Source organism: Engystomops pustulosus, chromosome 2, assembly GCF_040894005.1.
Source record: "Engystomops pustulosus chromosome 2, aEngPut4.maternal, whole genome shotgun sequence".
In the NCBI taxonomy this organism is placed as follows: Eukaryota; Metazoa; Chordata; class Amphibia; order Anura; family Leptodactylidae; genus Engystomops; species Engystomops pustulosus.
Genome location: NC_092412.1, coordinates 97,122,979 through 97,140,805, shown reverse-complemented (window position 1 = coordinate 97,140,805; position 17,827 = coordinate 97,122,979). Strand labels below are relative to the sequence as shown.

Genomic DNA, 17,827 nt, shown 5'->3' with positions numbered 1-17,827 from the left:
ATTTCCCGACAAGGAGGACGTGTTACCTGTGCCACCCTGTGTAACTCCATGGAGACCCCGGCAGGAGAAGTATGTGGAGCAGGACGCTACTACCTGGTGACGAGCTGCCGGCTCCGCTCCCTCATTGCTGGGATGTGACAGTAACTGCCCACGTCACCAGGCGGCACCAGTCACACTGCATAGCCATAAACACAGCCGCACGTCACCAGCCTGCGACGCGCTGGGGGTTCTGGGAATTGTAGGCGAACAATGACGTCACGCGAAGAGGAAGAACTACGCAACAGCGCACGTCATCAGCAGATTCTAGCAGCTCTCCAGTGTTCGCGGTGTTATTATGCTATTCCTAATCCGGAGAGTGACTGTAAGCACATGGGCGTCACATCTTTATATTGCTGTGAGACGTAACGGCCGTTACACTGTACGGGATACACCAAGTGTATACACACGTCTGACTACAACCCTGAGGGAATGAGCCGTCACGTCTCTCCTCCCTCTATGAGCTGCACACAACAGACTACAACTCCCCGAATCCCTTGCGAAAGTGGGTGGCATTTCTCAGCGACTACTGCGCATGCGCGTCCCCCACCTCCGAGCCGTGGAGTTAGGTGATCCGGTGGAGATAAAATGGTAGGTGGGGGCTGCAGGGAGGCTGAGTGTGGGCAGGGGGCATCGCTTGAGCCTTCCCTGGCTGCGGATGGGACTGTCCTGAGAGGGAAGGGGCTGCGCCCGGCACCCGCTGACCAGGGAAGGTCACTGGAGGAGCAGGCAGCACACACCGGGGCGGGGAGCTCCGCACTTGTAAATAGGCTGCTGCTAGGCGGGGACAGCATGTACGGAGAGGGCTCCCCGGCCGTCACACTGCTGCTGCACACGTGTGGGAAGTTGCAGTGAGCGGGGCTGGCGGCGGGAGGTGGGGGCTGTGCTGGTATTTTGGGAGCTGCCAGGCAGCGCTCTGCGTTCCCTTATTTGGGGTGGTTGGAGGTGTAGCGGGACAGCGGCAGGTCGGAGCAGGCCGGGGCGCGGGGCACTGGTTGGCGGGCAGGTAGGGGGCTGTTAGTGCCTGCTGTCATGTACTGACTTACCCCAAGTTACCCCTTCTTCCCTGGTAGACATACTGATGCATACACCTTCTCCCTCCCTACAGCTAGGGGGTGTACAGATTACCCCCCCCCCCCCCCCAATGTACTGCTAGGGGTCTCACTAGAGTTGCTGTATATCCTTCACCCCCCAATGTACTGCTAGGGGTCTCACTAGAGGTGCTGTATATCCTTCACCCCCCAATGTACTGCTAGGGGACTCACTAGAGGTGCTGTGTAATGTATAGACCTTCTCCCTCCTACAGCTAGAGGTTGTATACCATACATTCTTCCCTAGGGGTCTCAATAGAGGTGATGTATTATTTATAGATTACCCCCAATGTACTGCTAGTGGTCTCACTAGAGGTGCTATGTAATGTACACAACTCCTCCCAACAGCTATGGGGTATATAGATTACCTCCCCCACCCCGAATGTAGTGCTAGGGGTCTCACTAGAGGTGCTGTGTAATGTATAGACCTCCTCCCTCTCTGCAGCTAGAGGTTGTATTCCATACATTCTTTCTTAATGCACTGCTATGGGTCTTACTAGAGGTGCTGTATAATAATTATAATAAATTATGCCACTATATGATCCGGTCAATAGCCTTTATCTTTTATACAGAGTCCACAACGAATGGGACTGGAGAGTAGCCTATATTTTGTGGAATTCCATTGATGGGAGGTTCAGTTATTGGAAAGAGTGTAAGTTATGGGCAGTCAGGGAATATGAAAGATGTTTTTTTTCTTGGATTATGAATACCACTAGCAGAGAAGGGATCCATGCACAAGTTGAAACCATAGTGGGTGAGCTGATTTCTATTTCAAATTAAGAATATGATAGGCCTTCCTGAGGAAATAGAGATGAATGAGCATTGGGTGTAAATTTGGTCTAACCCCTTTATTGGTATGGTAAGTGGTCAGTGTATATATAAATATAATGCATCTTCAGGTGCCTTGTTTACCCAGATCTGATGTCCCGATCTGAATTTGGGATCTGCAATAGTGTAGGTTCATTTCATGTGAGGCTGCATTATATGTGACATTGCTGAGGGCTAACAAGCTCCCCTATCTGCACTAGTACCATGGTTCCACCTGCTCAATGCAGTTATATTTTTTAGTTTTCTTAATTGTGTTTACCCTTCTTAAGAACATGAGGTTTTATAGTTATTTGTTAAGCAAAATAAGAATTCAGTTTTTGTCTGCTGCAGCCTTGTCTGTCGCATGCACCAATCTGAGAGTTTACATGCAACTGTGTTCAGTTCAGCAGGTGTTAGACAAACCCTGTTATTACTGGGGATGGCATATTCCAGCCACTCTGATATGTTGGTGGCAACAGTGCCTCCTTTCATTTATTATGCTGCCTACAAAAGCAATGTAGTACCTTCATTAAAATGAATAGAAAGAGTTGATTGTGTGTGCGTCACATCTCCTTTCATTGTGGCTCCAGATTTGGGGTCCACAACCCACCAGGACAATAAACCCATACAACATGTACAGCATATCAACAGGCTCTGCTATACATATCTGATGTGGGGAAACTCCAATACAGCTATCAAAAAACAATTATTTGTGCATAGGTAAAATGGTCTCGGTTGTACTATTACACTTTAAAGGAAACTAGTTTTTATGCATTATGAACCAAACATACCTTGAGAATGCTGTAGATACACTGATGCAAAAAAATATCTTGTTTAATCCCAAAACTGAGTGGTTTTGTTGAAAAAAGTATTATAAAATTATAATAAAGAGTCTCTGTTGCATCTGTGGCTACCCAGCGCTCTCCTCTTATCCTAATTATGCACTGCTTTAGCCTCCAGCCGAGAACATCACTGTGTTGTCTCTGACAGGCAGAAATAATCAATTGCTGTGCCATCCCCCAGCTACTGTGTATTAGTTGTCCAGCTCAGGTAGATTAGCCCTGTTTGGACAGTTCAGGCAGCTCCTGTGTATTTGGAAGTAATCTTTTTGTACGGCAACCATTCCGCACCCAGCTTTCCAAGGTCCTGAATTTTGTAATTGTTTTTTGAGCAAAACCACAGTTTGGAGTTCAGGAATTAAGCAAGATATGTTTCAGCGTCTGTGTCGCTACAGCATTCTCAAGGTATGTTTGTTTCACCAGGCATAAAAACCATTTTACATGAACTATATTGTTCCCAGAGACTCTAGTAACTTACAGTATTTTCAGTTACTGACAAGTTGACAATTGCAGCAACATCTATATCAGAAAGCTGCAGAACTACCTTTTTCCCTATTTGGCAAGAACTCATTTACATAAAAGCAGCTGCCCTTTTGCCTGCTGGACTGATAAGCTATTAGTCAGCAATTTCTTATCCTAAATAAAATGTTACGAGTCAGAAAAAAGTTGTTTATTCCATAGTTTTTTTATTATTATTATTATTATTAACTCACTTCTTCAAGCATGCAGCAGCCCAGACCTGCTCATCCATGCATAGGGACAGAAATGTAAATACAAATAAAGGGATTTGAAGACCATTTTTCTTGTATGAGCACCTTGGGTTTCACCAGGTCCTACCCTTACAAGTAGTGTGCAGTCACTGTGAAGTGAACATACAAGATCTTGATATTGATGAAGGAATAGTTGTGGCAGCAGTAATAATCTCTGTGCTGAGCGCTTGACAAGGAGATGGCGATGATCAGTGCTCTTTAGTGACTTTATGCTGACATATTATTTTGGTTGTCTTCACTGTGGGGAAACATGATGTGCTTATGTTGCTGAGTTAGCCATATCACACTGTACTATTACTAGCTCCCAATAAATAATATATTCTGAAATGAAGGTAATGGTAAATGCATTAGAGTACATTACAAATAAAAGGATTGACTCTTTGTATGCTGAAGTTTGTAGTGCTCTGATTGACATTTTGTGAGGTTAGAGCACATCCCTGAGATACTGTATGACATAATATCATGAGTGATTTGACCACCTTAGGCTACATTCACACTAATGTGTGTCCCCCATGCTGTAGCATGATGGGTACACGTCCGCCCACAGAGAGGAGGGCTGCTCACCCCAGCCGCTCTCCATAGAGATACATGGCATATGGCGCCATAGTACAGGGAAAGATAGGATATGTCCTATCTTTTGCCCTTGTATGGTACCGAACCGTCCGCCCATTGCTGCCGTATATATACGTCCCCCAACGCTTGTTTGAATGTAGTCTTATTCTTTTCGAGCCTCTTTACAGTGTGTGTTCACCTTTAACCGATACATTTTACTACTTAAAGGGAACCTACCACCACAAATCTACCTATAAAGGTAGATTGGGTGGTAGGTGGATCAATGGGACGTGAGGATAGCCCTTTTAAGGGCTAAGCCTCACGTCCCTGCACTTTTTTGATAACTTTAATTTGATATTTATTCAAATTTACTTATGCGGCTACTCCACACCCCGGTAGCCACTTTACCCCTCCTACTCACCCATCTTCGGCGCGTAGCTGCGCGCCCTCGTCCGGCGATCCTGCCGTCTGCGCATGTGCAGAAGAGCAGGCCCGCGCCTGTTTCGGAGTTGTGACCGCGCAGGCGCGGGCCTGCTCTTCTGCGCATGCGCAGACGGCAGGATCGCCGGACGAGGGCGCGCAGCTACGCGGAGCTGCGCGCCGAAGATGGGTGAGTAGGAGGGGTAAAGTGGCTACCGGGGCGTGGAGTAGCCGCCTCGTGTAATCTCATATGCGGCTACTCCACGCCCCAGTAGCCGCATAAGTAAATTTGAATAAATATCAAATTAAAGTTATCAAAAAAGTGTAGGGACGTGAGGATTAGCCCTTAAAAGGGCTATCCTCACGTCCCATTGATCCACCTACCACCCAATCTACCTTTTATAGGTAGATTTGTGGTGGTAGGTGCCCTTTTAAGACGGTAAGCAGATGACCATCTTACTAGGGATCCCTCTTCTGAAAACAGAGCAGATATGTCTACGAGGTCCTGCGGCCTTATGTAATCTGGCTCCAGTCCGCTTCATTTTGTGTTAGTGACCATGACAGTGAAAGGAAGTGCTGGAATTACCCAAGTTCTGTACTCAATGTCCCATCATACAGGCAGTCCCTACGTTACATACAAGATGGGTTCTGAAGTTGAATTTGTATGTAAGTTGGAAATGTATATTTTATAATTGTAACCCCAGCCAATTTTTATGGTCTATGTGTAAATTGGGTTTTAAAAAATGTTGGGTTGTCATAAGAATCGGGATTAACAATAAAGCCTAATTGCAGACACCACTTGATAACCGTTACAGCTGATAATTTTAGATTAAGACTAAAGTACAGTAAATTACCAACATCCAGAAGTTCGTTTGTAACTCGGGGTGCAGTGTTCTTGAGTCAGGGACCGTCTGTATTATAATGGGGTGGTAGGATCAGATTATCACTGTGCTGTGGATAGTAAATAACAATTGTACTTGGAACAATCCCTTTAAACAAATCCCTTTAAAATCTCTTCATATCATCATGATCCCAAAAAAGTAGTGATTATTATCTGTGGATCTAATGTAAATGTTTTTTTACTGGACCAATGAGTCTGAAGTCAGATATGAGTTTTAATGATCAGTTGTGAAGTCTGTTTTAGTTTTATTTTTGTAGCTCTGTGCATGTCAGCACCATGGCTTCTGTTTTACAAGATGTGTAATAATGTAGTATAATAATTCCAGACTCCAAACACACATAATAGATTCATCACACTGTTCACATTTGCTTTAGACATAATACAAAGAAAACAGTGTATCAAACCTGTAATTTTGTTATATAAATGTAAGAATATTTACTGCAATAGTCTTTTACTCGACTAGACTCTGCAGTAGCTAAAAACTAAGAAGGACCAAGTATAGGCAGCATATTTTCCATGTTTTTTATACTGTAGTTTTATTGGGTTTCAAAAGAATTCATTTTGATACAAGGATAGCAAGGAGTTGGTGTATTTGAAATATTGTTCCTGGTTTTTACTTGGTCTGTGGTCTACAGACTCATTTTGAAGATATTGAAGCATCTCTATGTTGTACATAACTTCTAAGGAATGGTGGATAATCCACCACCTGAGATGTAAGATATTTTTCTTACATTACTACATGGGTTTATATGGCTTCATTAACGGCATTTGTAAAAAGCGCCTCCTCAGCTTACAATGTCGTTTTTGGGCCAAAGGAGAAGAAAAATGTGTTGTGTGTCGTAATGCTAGGCCCAGTTTACATCTCTGCTGGTCTTCAGTTATTCACCGCCATTGACAGTGAAAGGACTAGATGGCGAGCACATGCACTAACACTAATAGTTGTAGTAGAATATATTACAAAGTCTGGCTTGTCTTTAATAGAGATGTATAGATGCTGTCCTTTGAGTTTACAGAACACATTTTAAGCTCAGAAGAACAACGCTTTGTCGTCTTATAATGCTGAAATGAAGCATGCACACAAGACGTAAATCTATATAATGAATAACATAAGTACCATGCTGAAATCACTTCTGCTGCTTCTTTTGCATCCCAAAGCATAAACTTAAATCGTCTCAGAAGGACAAGGTGCGCCAGTTTATGGCATTTACCCAGGCTGGGGAAAGGACTGCAATATACTGTTTAACACAGAATGACTGGAAACTAGAACTGGCAACAGACAACTACTTCCAGAATACATCCCTGTACTGCAAAGAGTCAATGAAGAGTACAGTAGACAAGAAGAGATTAGAGCAGTTATATAATCGCTACAAAGGTAAGAAGCAAACCCTTAATATCTCCTTTTTTGTCATGGGAAGGGACGGGTATTGTGTTTCAGAGGGCTCCAGCACTGGGATCATACACATGGGAAGAACAGACTTTGTTGGATTGGTGGAGGGATCATACATTTATGACTTATCCTAGAGATGGCTAATACATTATCTTGCAAATATAAATGCAGTGATACCTAATGATTATCCAAAAGGGAAAAGATGTGTCCTTTATTATTATCCTTTGTGAATCTACGGCCTTATAGAGCAGGACCTGCACTTCTTTGCAGTTGAGGCTTTTTTATCTTTATCAGCAAATGAATGGTGCTCATCTGCCAATGACAGACATGATCGCATTCCCTTGTTTGTGGCCCAAAAACTGCACATGTTTGTGTGCTTAAAGGAAACCTACCATTTGATTTGATGCATTATGAAGCAAACATACCTTGAGAATACTGTAGCTACACTGATGCAGGGTCATATCTTGTCATATCTAATCCCTGTGCTGAGTGGTTTTGCTGATAAAACAGATCTAACATTATGATAATGAAGCTCTGTCGCTTCTATGGCTCCTTCAGCACTTGGTTTAATGCTTCTCCTAGCACGTGAGTTTCTCTGTGCAGTAGAGGATGATCCAATCACAGTTCTCCCTGCCAGACAGAATAATCCATTGCTGCACCATCCTCCAGCTGCTGGGTATAAGTGATCCCGCTCAGGTTGATTAGTAATGCTTGATTAACCTCCATTTGTAATTACAAGCTTAGTGTCTAATGTGTTGATCTAGGCAGCCAGCCTGACCCAGCTTTCCCAAGGTCCTGAAGGTTACGATTTTCAGCAAAACCACTCAGCTCAGGGATTAACCAAGATATGATCCTGCATCAGTGTCACCACAGCATTATCGAGGTATGTTTGCTTCATAATGCATAAAATCAAATGGTAGGTTTCCTTTAAAGCTGTTTTAACAAATTGCAACCATTTGTCTATTTTTAACAGTTTTTTTGTTTTTTTAGTTCCAGATATCTTAAAAGGGACACTTTTCCTCATGTTTTTAGTAAAGTGTCGGGGATTAATTTACCAATATACATCAATTAAAAGTTTTGATCCACTTTCTTAATATTTAAAGTGATGCCTCCTGTCTTTTACCACATCAGCCAGATATTCCAGAACATAAAATGGCTACAGATTGAGGGTCATGTGATCTTATCTGTCAAGTACAAATGGAGATCACATGATCCTCCATCTGCAGTCATTTTATGGACAGGAATGTCTGGCTGATTAGGTTGGGATGTAAGAGACTGCCAATTAAGGTGCTGTGTAGACACTTATAGCCATGGATGCTCCACTAGGGGATACTGGGAAAATATGCAAAGGAAAACCACTTTTAGCTGATCAGATAAAAGACATGAGGCTTCACTTTACATATCAAGAAAGCACTGCAGATCATTTAATGGATGTATGTTGCTAAATTACTTAAAGGGCTTTTCCTATGAAACAAGTTAGTAAACAGGATAGGGCTTAATTTACTGATCGGTTTGGGTCTCGGTGATGAGATCCCCATAGATCAGGAGTACATTGGGGTCCAATGCTCCCCGAGATAAGTATGTAGCGCACAACAGAGCATGTAATGTGCTCCCACTATATTGAATTTTTTTTTTCTCCTTGGGTGCATTTCCACAATGTTGTAGGGGCAAGGTAGAAATTAAATGCAAAATAAAAAAAGCGCATATAAAAGCCCCCTTCGAGCACTCTGGAGTTTCTTACTATTTTTAGGATAAGCCATAAGTGTTGCAGGGGACATTCAGATACCCATGTTCAGTCAGCAAAATGAAAAGTCTGCTTGGTTCCAGTTGGTACACTATCCCTATATACACAGGCCAACAAAAAAACCATCAGTATACAGAAGTGTGGAGAGACACAATTGTACATTGGGAGGAATAGTTGCAAAGATATTTGTGCTGCCCCAAGTGAGTGCCCTGCATTGTTAGTTTTTTTCTCCACTGAATGTGACACATGTCCCCTAATATAACACAGCCGACCCCAGAACTAATACACCCAGTGCGCAGCAGGGTCAAAGCAGAGGGAGAGTATCAATGGACAAGCAGAAAGTCTTATGTGATACAACAGCTACATAAAGTGGGTGGAAGCAACGTATACCAAAAGGCTACTGGATGGATAAGAGAACTACATTGCTTTCATGCCCAGCTATATGTTATGGCAGCTATGCCTGCTGTCCAGTATTCTCTTAGGGAAGCTTTATAAAATACTATGCTTTTTTATATCAATTCCAGATCCTCAAGATGAAAATAAAATAGGGATAGATGGCATCCAGTTGTTCTGCGATGACTTACATTTGGATCCAGCAAGTACCAGTGTGTTAGTCATTGCGTGGAAGTTCAGAGCTGCTACTCAATGTGAATTTAGTAAAAAGGAATTCATAGATGGCATGACAGAACTCGGGTATGTGTTGTGGTTCAGTAAGTAAACTGAGTTGTCAAAAATACATTAGAAGTCATTTAGGTTACAGCATGACATCAGCATGACAGCTAGGTTTTCTTTTTGTGCAGAGAAATCCATCCAAGGAGCAGTCATTCAGAGCTCACACAAAAGGTTGGGATGGTGGAATATGCACATTGGACCAAACTCAAAATATAGGTGTCAAATATTTTTTTTAAAAATCCAATGATGCCAAACTCATCAATGTTCCTGGATTACGCTAATTGTAGTTTCTACAAAATATAATTGATTCCCCCCACCTCACCACAGAAGGTGAAAATACAGGGTCTTTGAATAGATCTTTAACAAATATTAGTCACTTTTTAGTTTTTTTGATCCAATGTATATTTCTCAAGATCCCCATTTTTTTTTCAGTGATTTACAGCGCCATCAGTCTATGAAAATGACTTGAACTGTAGATTGAATTAACATAATTTTTCCGGAACAATCTGAATCTGCAACAAAAATATGGGGGTTCCTATTTAAGATTTGAAAATTGCCCCCAACCAGTTGGGGGGGGGAGTAGGTGAAATAGGACGAGTATGGTATATATTTCAAATATTCATCCATTTTTAGAGGTTACTTCTGCACTGGAGTTTCAATTAGAAAAGCCAGAGAATATATCGCAGAAAGCTAACTTTTGATCAAATGTCTGACTTCATGATGGAAACCCAACAGACCCCATTAGTATGTTCCAGTGTGATCCAGTACTTCGATTATACAAATGAATTTAACCCCAAAGTGCATTATATAATACAACCAGTGTTAAAAGACCATCAAATTGTCATAAATAAGGATAATAAGCAGAAAACTAAAAGATATAGTCTTGTAAAAGACAAGTTGCTGGAAGCTGTAAATTATTCTCTGAAGTAGAGCGGCTTCTTCCCGGTGTGTCCTCATCCAGCTTGTACTGGCACAGATAAAGAGCAGTACATGACAAGTGGTACTGTACAAGCCATTGTATAATATGTTACAGTACACAATAATAGAAATGTTTTCTGTATGTTAGCTGGTAGATGACCAGTAGAGGTTGCAATTGATTCTATGTTTAATTTTTAAGCGTTTCCAACTCTTCTTTTCCTATTTGCAGGTGTGATAGTACAGACAAACTACGGGCCCAGCTCCCAAGGCTAGAGCAAGAGCTTAAAGACCCTCTTAAGTTTAAAGACTTTTATCAGTTTACATTTAATTTTGCAAAAAATCCTGGACAAAAAGGGCTTGGTAAGTATTTGTTATTGACAACCCATAGTTATATTTGTGTTTTTACAATCCTTGATATGTAAAGGGTTTTTCTTATCTGGTCAGTGAGTGACGTGGCAGCTACTTTTGTGTAGTCTTCTCACTGCTGAGCCTTCCTGCTTAGTTCCCAGATGAATAAACGCCTTGCTCCCTTTGGTGGTTGTAAGCTCTTCTCATCAGTTATACCGTAGCACGGCGGGCACACTGCAGTGCCGGGGAGAGGAGGGGGAGAGCAACGCCTAGCATAGAGCCCGGCGACGTATTACGTTGAAAGATAGGACATGTCCTATCTTTCTAGTGGTATAGTGGCGCAAGCGTGCTGCACAGTACCGCCCCCTTATGGCGCCGTGTGGCCATTGCGATGTATGGGAATGGGGGGGTATATACGTCCCCCATGCATTCATGTGAATATAGCCAAAAACTGTAACGTTCATATCATCCAAGAAAATTCTAAGGTACCTTGAATAGATAAGCGAATTCCCATGATGCCAATGACTTTACATGATTTGTATGCTCATCGTGGGAAAACTCAATTACTGGTTGCCATTTTGATACATTGTGGTTGTAACCAGGTCACATTCCTTACAGCATTTCGTAGCGGAGAAGGTACTTGATTCTGATGTGTTTCTCTAGCATGCTAGACATAAACCTTATAGTCATTTTCTATGTGTGAAAATACCTATTCTACAATGTCTCTGTACTCTCTTTAGTTAACTCTATTCTGTATTATTGATGTCTTCTCAGATTTGGATATGGCAATTGCGTACTGGAATTTAGTATTGTCAGGAAGGTTCAAATTTTTAGAACTCTGGAATAAGTTTTTGTTGGTAAGTATCACTTATCTTTTCAATGTTGTAGCCAACCAACAGCCCCCTGATGTTTGTTGGGGGTGCCTTGACTTTCTCTGCCCATAGAAAGGGGGAGGAGAACTTAAGAAAATGTAATCAGAAATATATATCTAGTACTTTGCAGCGCATCAGAGCAGATTTATCAATATGTTTAACGCCTCCTGTACCAAGCTGGTCCAAGGTGCGCTCACAGGCCAATGATAGGGAAAAAGTAGTACGTGAACTCTGCAGGAATAGGACCTGTTCTCAGTTTTTCTACTCAGAGAGTCAGCTCATGCACAGGGCCTTGTAAAGCACAACCATGAGCTGATGATAGTATACAGGAGGTGTGCTAGCCGTTGAAACGGCAAGCACACATCCAAAATATGATTTGTGTCCATGAGACCTAGGGCAAAATGCAATCTTTTTTTTCTTTTTTTTTTTGTGAGGGAAGCTGTTAAATGCCCTACACTATATGTATCAACGATTTTACACAGTGTGCTGATGACAATGGAAATAGTCTGCCACAGCTGCAAACTTGATAAAGCATAGGATTTGCTCTATCTTTTGTGTCTTGGGCAGTTGTCACATGCACAGGCTATGGAATCCACAGCCCATAGAAGTGAATGAGTACTTGTGCTAGATTTAGAAAATATGGCTAGTACATTTTCTCATTTCCATATTGTGTGCAGGTAGCGAAAGACTGATCATCTAGCTTTTCACTGCATATGGCTGCAATATTATTAAATGGCGTTACTAGAGCTTAAGAAACATAGAAGCCCCTATAATCAGGGACAGAAAAGAAAAAATATACTATCAGAACATAAAATCTAATTACAAAAAACTGAATTGACACATTTAACAAATGCCCTAAGGAAAATTCCATATTATAACAAAGCTTTTATATGGTCCAATGTTAATAAGCACAAAGTAAGGGCTGTTTCACACGAAATTGTTCATCTTGTGTACACGTGCTGTATAGTGGCGCACAGAGCAGTAGACTGCATCATATAGAAATACAATAGAAGGAGATTCCAGCCGCGCCAGTACTATTTCTGCTATTCAGCCGGCAGAGAGAACGTCCTTGGTGTATATTTCTATATAATTCAGGGACTCCCGTCCTCTGCGCTGTGTGCAGTCTGTGGGACCGTTCCACCACAAGGCACATTTACTCGGGCTGCAAACGTTTGTGTGAAACAACCCCAAGGATCCAGTCCTACTGCTGCAGGCTGAAAATCAAACACAGCGGAAGAATAAATAATTCTTCTGTACTGAATGTATTCTGGTACCTGATACTTGTCTTGGTATATCTGGTCTACAAGCAGCACTGTGTTGCTTTGCAATAAGCAATGGAATTCAGGAGTACAATTCTGTTATTTGTGTACACAGCAATATAAATAGAAAAGTTTGATGTACAATTGCAATAAAGCAAGTTTTTAAAAAATTCTTCTGATGGTAAGCACAAATGTAACAAGATTGTCCAAGTCACGGTGCCTGGTTCTATGAGTAAGTGTCCCTGGTTTATCATGTGAACACTTGCCATCTGCAATTTGGCCTTATAGTTTAGTTTTGCTATAAAAGGGACATATTTCCAAGTTTGGGCATCTAAAGCAACTACTTTTTTTTTGTTTGGAAGCAATATTCATCCCAGAGCTGCAGTTCTCTCCAATAATGTAGTATTTTTAATAATGATTGGATTACCGTATCTGCCATTTTGACATTGATGCATTTCCTAAACACCAGATGTATAAGTAACTATAAAGCTCTGGTTTACTTGTATACTTGTGATGTATACAGTTGTAAACTTTAAATACTTATGTGAACTCTTTCACTCATTTAGGAGCACCATAAGAGGTCAATCCCAAAAGACACATGGAACCTACTATTGGATTTTGGTAATATGATTGCAGATGACATGTCCAACTATGATGAAGAAGGTATTGGCATTTTTTATTTTACATTACCGATTTTCTTTATTGAGTAGTCTTATAGTTTATAGAAGTTTGTCTTTCATTTTAATTCTTTGCTCTAGATACAGATTTTTACACTCCTGTAAATGTCTTTAATTCTGTTTGGCTATGTTTCCATTTTCTGTAAAGTGCGTTCAGTGCTGATTTTGATACATGATCATTACCAAGGGTTGGTTTGTTTTATGCAGCAGAAGAACAATGTGAAAAATAATTAAACTTGTTAATGTATACAAAAAAAAAAGGTATTACAGAGCAATAACATAGTCATATGAAACCATAAGAGTGAGGGCCCCCTACTAAAGCTTTCAATAGTTGAAGCTTTCTGATCAAATATGTTAAATCAATTCTGCCTGTGGCAAACAGTATAGTATACAGGTGTTCGCATGTGGTTACCTATAACACAGTAAAAATAGTACGTAAAAAGAAAAGGTTAAAAAATGTATTATTCCTTAAAGAGGACCTGTCACCTGTGAAAAACACCCCCAACAAATTAGCTCCCCCTCATCCTATCCCCAAGCCCTTTATATTTATTGAATTTTTATTAAGATTTGTGTTTTTATACTTAGTTTAAAACGATCCGACCTCTTATCAAAGTACAGGATTCCTGCCAGTCGGCCGTATTCATGAGGGGGCCGGCCGACATGCCCCCTCCACGCCCCTGTCAGTCAGGGGCCTCTTTAAAGGAAATCTACCATCAATATCCAGTATGATAAACCAGGAGCCCTTATTCATAGATCCAGGCACATTCAGTGTGGTAGTAATCTTCTGTTTGTCATCCATGGCCTCCTTTCTACTAAAATCAACTTTTGTAATTATGCTAAGCGGCAGGACACATGCTCGACCTACTCCCATCCGTTAGTGAACAGGACCCCTCTTCTCATCATCGGTGGAGGTTTCTGCAGTTGGACTCCCTTATCCCGTGGATAGGTGAATTACAAACAAATTGATACAGCTTCCTTAAATGGTGCCGTTGGTGCAATTCCTTCTGCAGAAAAGAAACCCTCATATGGCTCTGTAAATTAAAAGTTATGGTAATCGGAAGGTTGGGAATAAAAAAACATGTATAATATAAGTTGCTTTACACAAGCTTGGAGTCTATTAACACTGTATTCCTTCTTCCAGGAGCCTGGCCTGTTCTTATAGATGACTTTGTGGAGTATGCAAGACCATTAGTGACGAGTGGAAAACGCAAACCTCTTTAACCATAGACTTAAAAAGAACTAGTGATGCTTTTTGCCATTTCATTAGATAATGAAGACTGTTTTGGCCAATAACCGACCGGCAGAGTCGTCTGGACACATGGACATGGAAAATGCTACTGTCTGAATTCTGCCTTAGAACGTTGTGGTGGACAGCTCTTGTACAAGACATGAAATGGATGAACTTGCTGGCAGTGGGAGCACTGGCTGTTTGTAGGATGCTGGCTTCATATCTTATATTGGTTGTATCATATAGGATGTAGAGATTGCATGATTTTATACATTGGATCTATTGAAATAGAGGCCATTTTATTAAAGAAAACCTGAGGAAAAAAGACACTTAAAAGCATGCCATTCAGTTTACGAGCCAGAATAAACACCAGCAGTTACCGAACAGCTGTATTATATTGTATCTATATAAAATGCAGTATTTGTGTTATAAATTAAATCTTTAATGGAACCTTACCTGGAATTCTGCATCTTATTACAATCTCTTTATTTCTATGAGTAATGTGCATCAGTACCATCAGTGTGGTATACTGAGTATAATCTTGTAAATCACCTTCTAATATATTAGAGGATTTTATGACCTCTACTGGTGATGGAAGGCTGCAACCTTTTCCACATTATACAGTGGTTTACATTGCTACTAGTGTCACATAGTGAAAAAACCTACAGGACAAAACTGATGGCAACTGACTTTTATCTATTTGGGTGTACAAAATAAAGAATTGGATATCTGCATAGGAATATGAAAAAATCTTTCCATGTCTGTGATGACTGCAATCTTCCCCTTGAACTCCAGGTTGGATGAAGAGACCTATTGGAAGACATCTCAATGGATGAGTGTATAACTGTAAGAACCCACCTACCCAATTCTTAAAACATTAGACGGACAATTATCTGATGTGTCAGACTGCCGCTCACTTAACAAAGCGAGGAAGACTTCCAATTGGAAATGTATGTTTTCACACTCCTACTCGGGGCTAGTTCACATCTCCTTTACTCCAGTTTTTACATCAATTATTTTGAGCCTAAGGCAGATGTGGAGACTACACAGAGATAAGCAAAGATGAAACCTTTCAACTGTTCAGGTTTTGTACTGAAGGAATAACGGCGATGTGAGCTTGCCCTTAGCTGTGACAGTCTTGTTTCTTTTTGTTTAAAGGAATCCAAATTTATTTTTTCTTCCAGTTGACATCTTTTTTTTATTTATTTTTTTCAATGGCACAATTTGTTCAATTTGTTTTCCTTTTAAACAAGCTTTTCATTAGCCATTTATGTTGGTGGGAAAACATCAACTGTACCATTTTTTTATGTGTGTACATTTTGTGACAAATTGTTTTGCCTTTTATGGCAATAGCAAATATTGATAGGTTTTTTTTGTTGTTTTACAGCTTTTGCACAATAAAAACCCTTTTTATAATAAAAACTATTTTTCTTTTATGTTGTTTCATTTTAAGAGCCGTACATTTTATCAGTTTACCCTCCTCTCTACAAACCCATTTGGTGCTGCTATCATTATTTACATCCAATGGGTTTAAAGGCCAAATACACACAAATTTGGCATCTTGGCTGTAAATTATTCAGTCACAATGATGTTACTGTACAGGGTGCAAAAACTATTGATTCAGTCAAGGAAGGAATAGGTGTAAAGATTGGTTCCAATTTTTGAAGAAATTGAAGTACTAAGAGACATTTTTGGGTAGTTTTTCAGTTTTCGAGCAAGGGCACAAAACCCTTAGTGTCTCATTTAGCTGCAGTGGATTAAAAAAAGATTTTTTTCTATATTTAGAATATGCAGAAATAATTGACAAGGCTGCATTCATTATTGTGCTTTGCAGTTTTGTTACGATGCATGGACTTAGGACTTTTATAAAAGGCCCCTCAAAATATATGAAAATAAATATTGCAATTGCAAATCCTTGTGTAGGCAAAATTTATTAACAATGTATATATTGATGCTGAGTAACTACATAGCATATGTTGCTCCCATAATATATATTATGGCTTATTATGCAGGCACTAATGTGTATATTATATCTACATAATGCCACTATAATAAATTACATATTTCACCCTTAAAGGGAACCTACCACCACAAATCTACCTATAAAGGTAGATCGGGTGGTAGGTGGATCAATGGGACGTGAGGATAGCCCTTTTAAGGGCTAATCCTCACGTCCCTGCACTTTTTTAGTAACTTTTATTAGCCTTGTATGCAAATTTTGTTATGCGGCTACTGGGCCGTGGAGTAGCCGCATCTGAGGTTACATGGCGCGGCTACTCCACGCCCCGGTAGCCTCTTTTCCCCTCCTCACCATCTTCGGCGCGCAGCTCCTCGTAGCTGCGTGCCCTCGGCCGTCTGTGCATGCACAGAACAGCAGGCCCGCGCCTGTGCATCCCCGGCTTTGGAGCAGTGACCGCACAGGCGCGGGCCTGCTGTTCTGCGCGTGCGCAGACGGCAGATTCGTCGGAGGAGGGCGCGCAGCTACGAGAAGCTGGGCGCCGAAGATGGTGAGTAGGAGGGGAAAAGAGGCTACCGGGGAGTGGAGTAGCCGCGCCATGTAACCTCATAGCAAAATTTGCATACAAGGCTAATAAAAGTTACTAAAAAAGTGCGGGGACGTGAGGATTAGCCCTTAAAAGGGCTATCCTAACGTCCCATTGATCCACCTATCACCCGATCTACCTTTATAGGTAGATTTGTGGTGGTAGGTTCCCTTTAATACAAATATAATTTATTCAGGGGTGCAGATTGGAGATATGCAGAAGGCATATTGTGGTGTAAGTGGTTATTCAAAATATGCAGGAGTGTGGTCATATGTGGATTAAATGTACAACTAGTTTAGTGTAACTAAATGGCAGCAATAGCAGGAAACATTTTTCCAATGTACATTCATTACCCTATTTGCCCCTCTCACTGCATTCTGGTTGCCAAGAATACTCTGTAGTGTGCAACAGGCGATAACAGGACGGTCTCTAGGCTGAGCAGAGGGTGAAGCAGCTGGGTTATGCAACGTGCTTGTCCCCAACCCTCTGCGCCTGAATTATTGCGCACATTCTTCATCATTCTGGTGCTCTTTAACATAGAATATGCGACCCATTTATGTCGGATTTTGCATGATAAATGTGTGGCATGGTCCGACTGTGCACAGGAAAACCCCTTTATGTGCAGAATTTTGTGTCACATACATTTGTACATATACATATGCATGCAGTTTACCCTAGAAAGAATGTGCAAAGTCTTGACAGAAAAATGTGGGCCTTTATCTTTTGGGAGCAACCCTCTGTAATTATCTTTTGTGGCTCTTAA

At 41.1% G+C, this 17,827-nt stretch overlaps 2 protein-coding genes across 8 annotated transcripts in view; one reads left to right on the top strand and one right to left on the bottom strand.

Annotated features, from left to right (window-relative positions):
* The window catches only part of TMCO3 (transmembrane and coiled-coil domains 3), a 43,251-nt gene extending 42,802 nt beyond the window's left edge, over window positions 1–449 (bottom strand). Inside the window, exon 1 of one of the 3 annotated variants that reach the window (XM_072135621.1) lies at window positions 27–449. The gene's annotated coding sequence lies outside the window, so the exon portion shown is untranslated. The remainder of the gene's footprint in view (window positions 1–26) is intronic. The other 2 variants (XM_072135622.1, XM_072135620.1) reach the window with 2 other exon arrangements.
* On the top strand, window positions 214–14,976 carry DCUN1D2 (defective in cullin neddylation 1 domain containing 2). Of its 5 annotated transcripts, none has more exons than XM_072135623.1 (7): window positions 214–361; window positions 6,572–6,788; window positions 9,072–9,240; window positions 10,367–10,497; window positions 11,260–11,342; window positions 13,183–13,279; window positions 14,435–14,976. In XM_072135623.1, the coding sequence occupies exons 1-7, from the start codon at window positions 335–337 to the stop codon at window positions 14,512–14,514; spliced, it is 804 nt and encodes a 267-aa protein (XP_071991724.1). In that variant the 5' UTR covers window positions 214–334; the 3' UTR covers window positions 14,515–14,976. The 5 variants fall into 5 exon arrangements, with proteins under 5 accessions (XP_071991724.1, XP_071991725.1, XP_071991729.1 ...); XM_072135624.1 differs by lacking the exon at window positions 214–361 and adding an exon at window positions 419–627; XM_072135628.1 differs by lacking the exon at window positions 214–361 and adding an exon at window positions 964–1,042.
* The last annotated feature ends 2,851 nt before the right edge of the window (window positions 14,977–17,827 follow it).

Coding starts and splice junctions, on each gene's coding strand:
- DCUN1D2 (XM_072135623.1), top strand. CDS start 335: ATGCTATTCCTAATCCGGAGAGTGACT. Junction 9,241..10,366: donor GATGGCATGACAGAACTCGG/GTATGTGTTGTG, acceptor TCCTATTTGCAG/GTGTGATAGTACAGACAAAC. Junction 11,343..13,182: donor TCTGGAATAAGTTTTTGTTG/GTAAGTATCACT, acceptor TCACTCATTTAG/GAGCACCATAAGAGGTCAAT.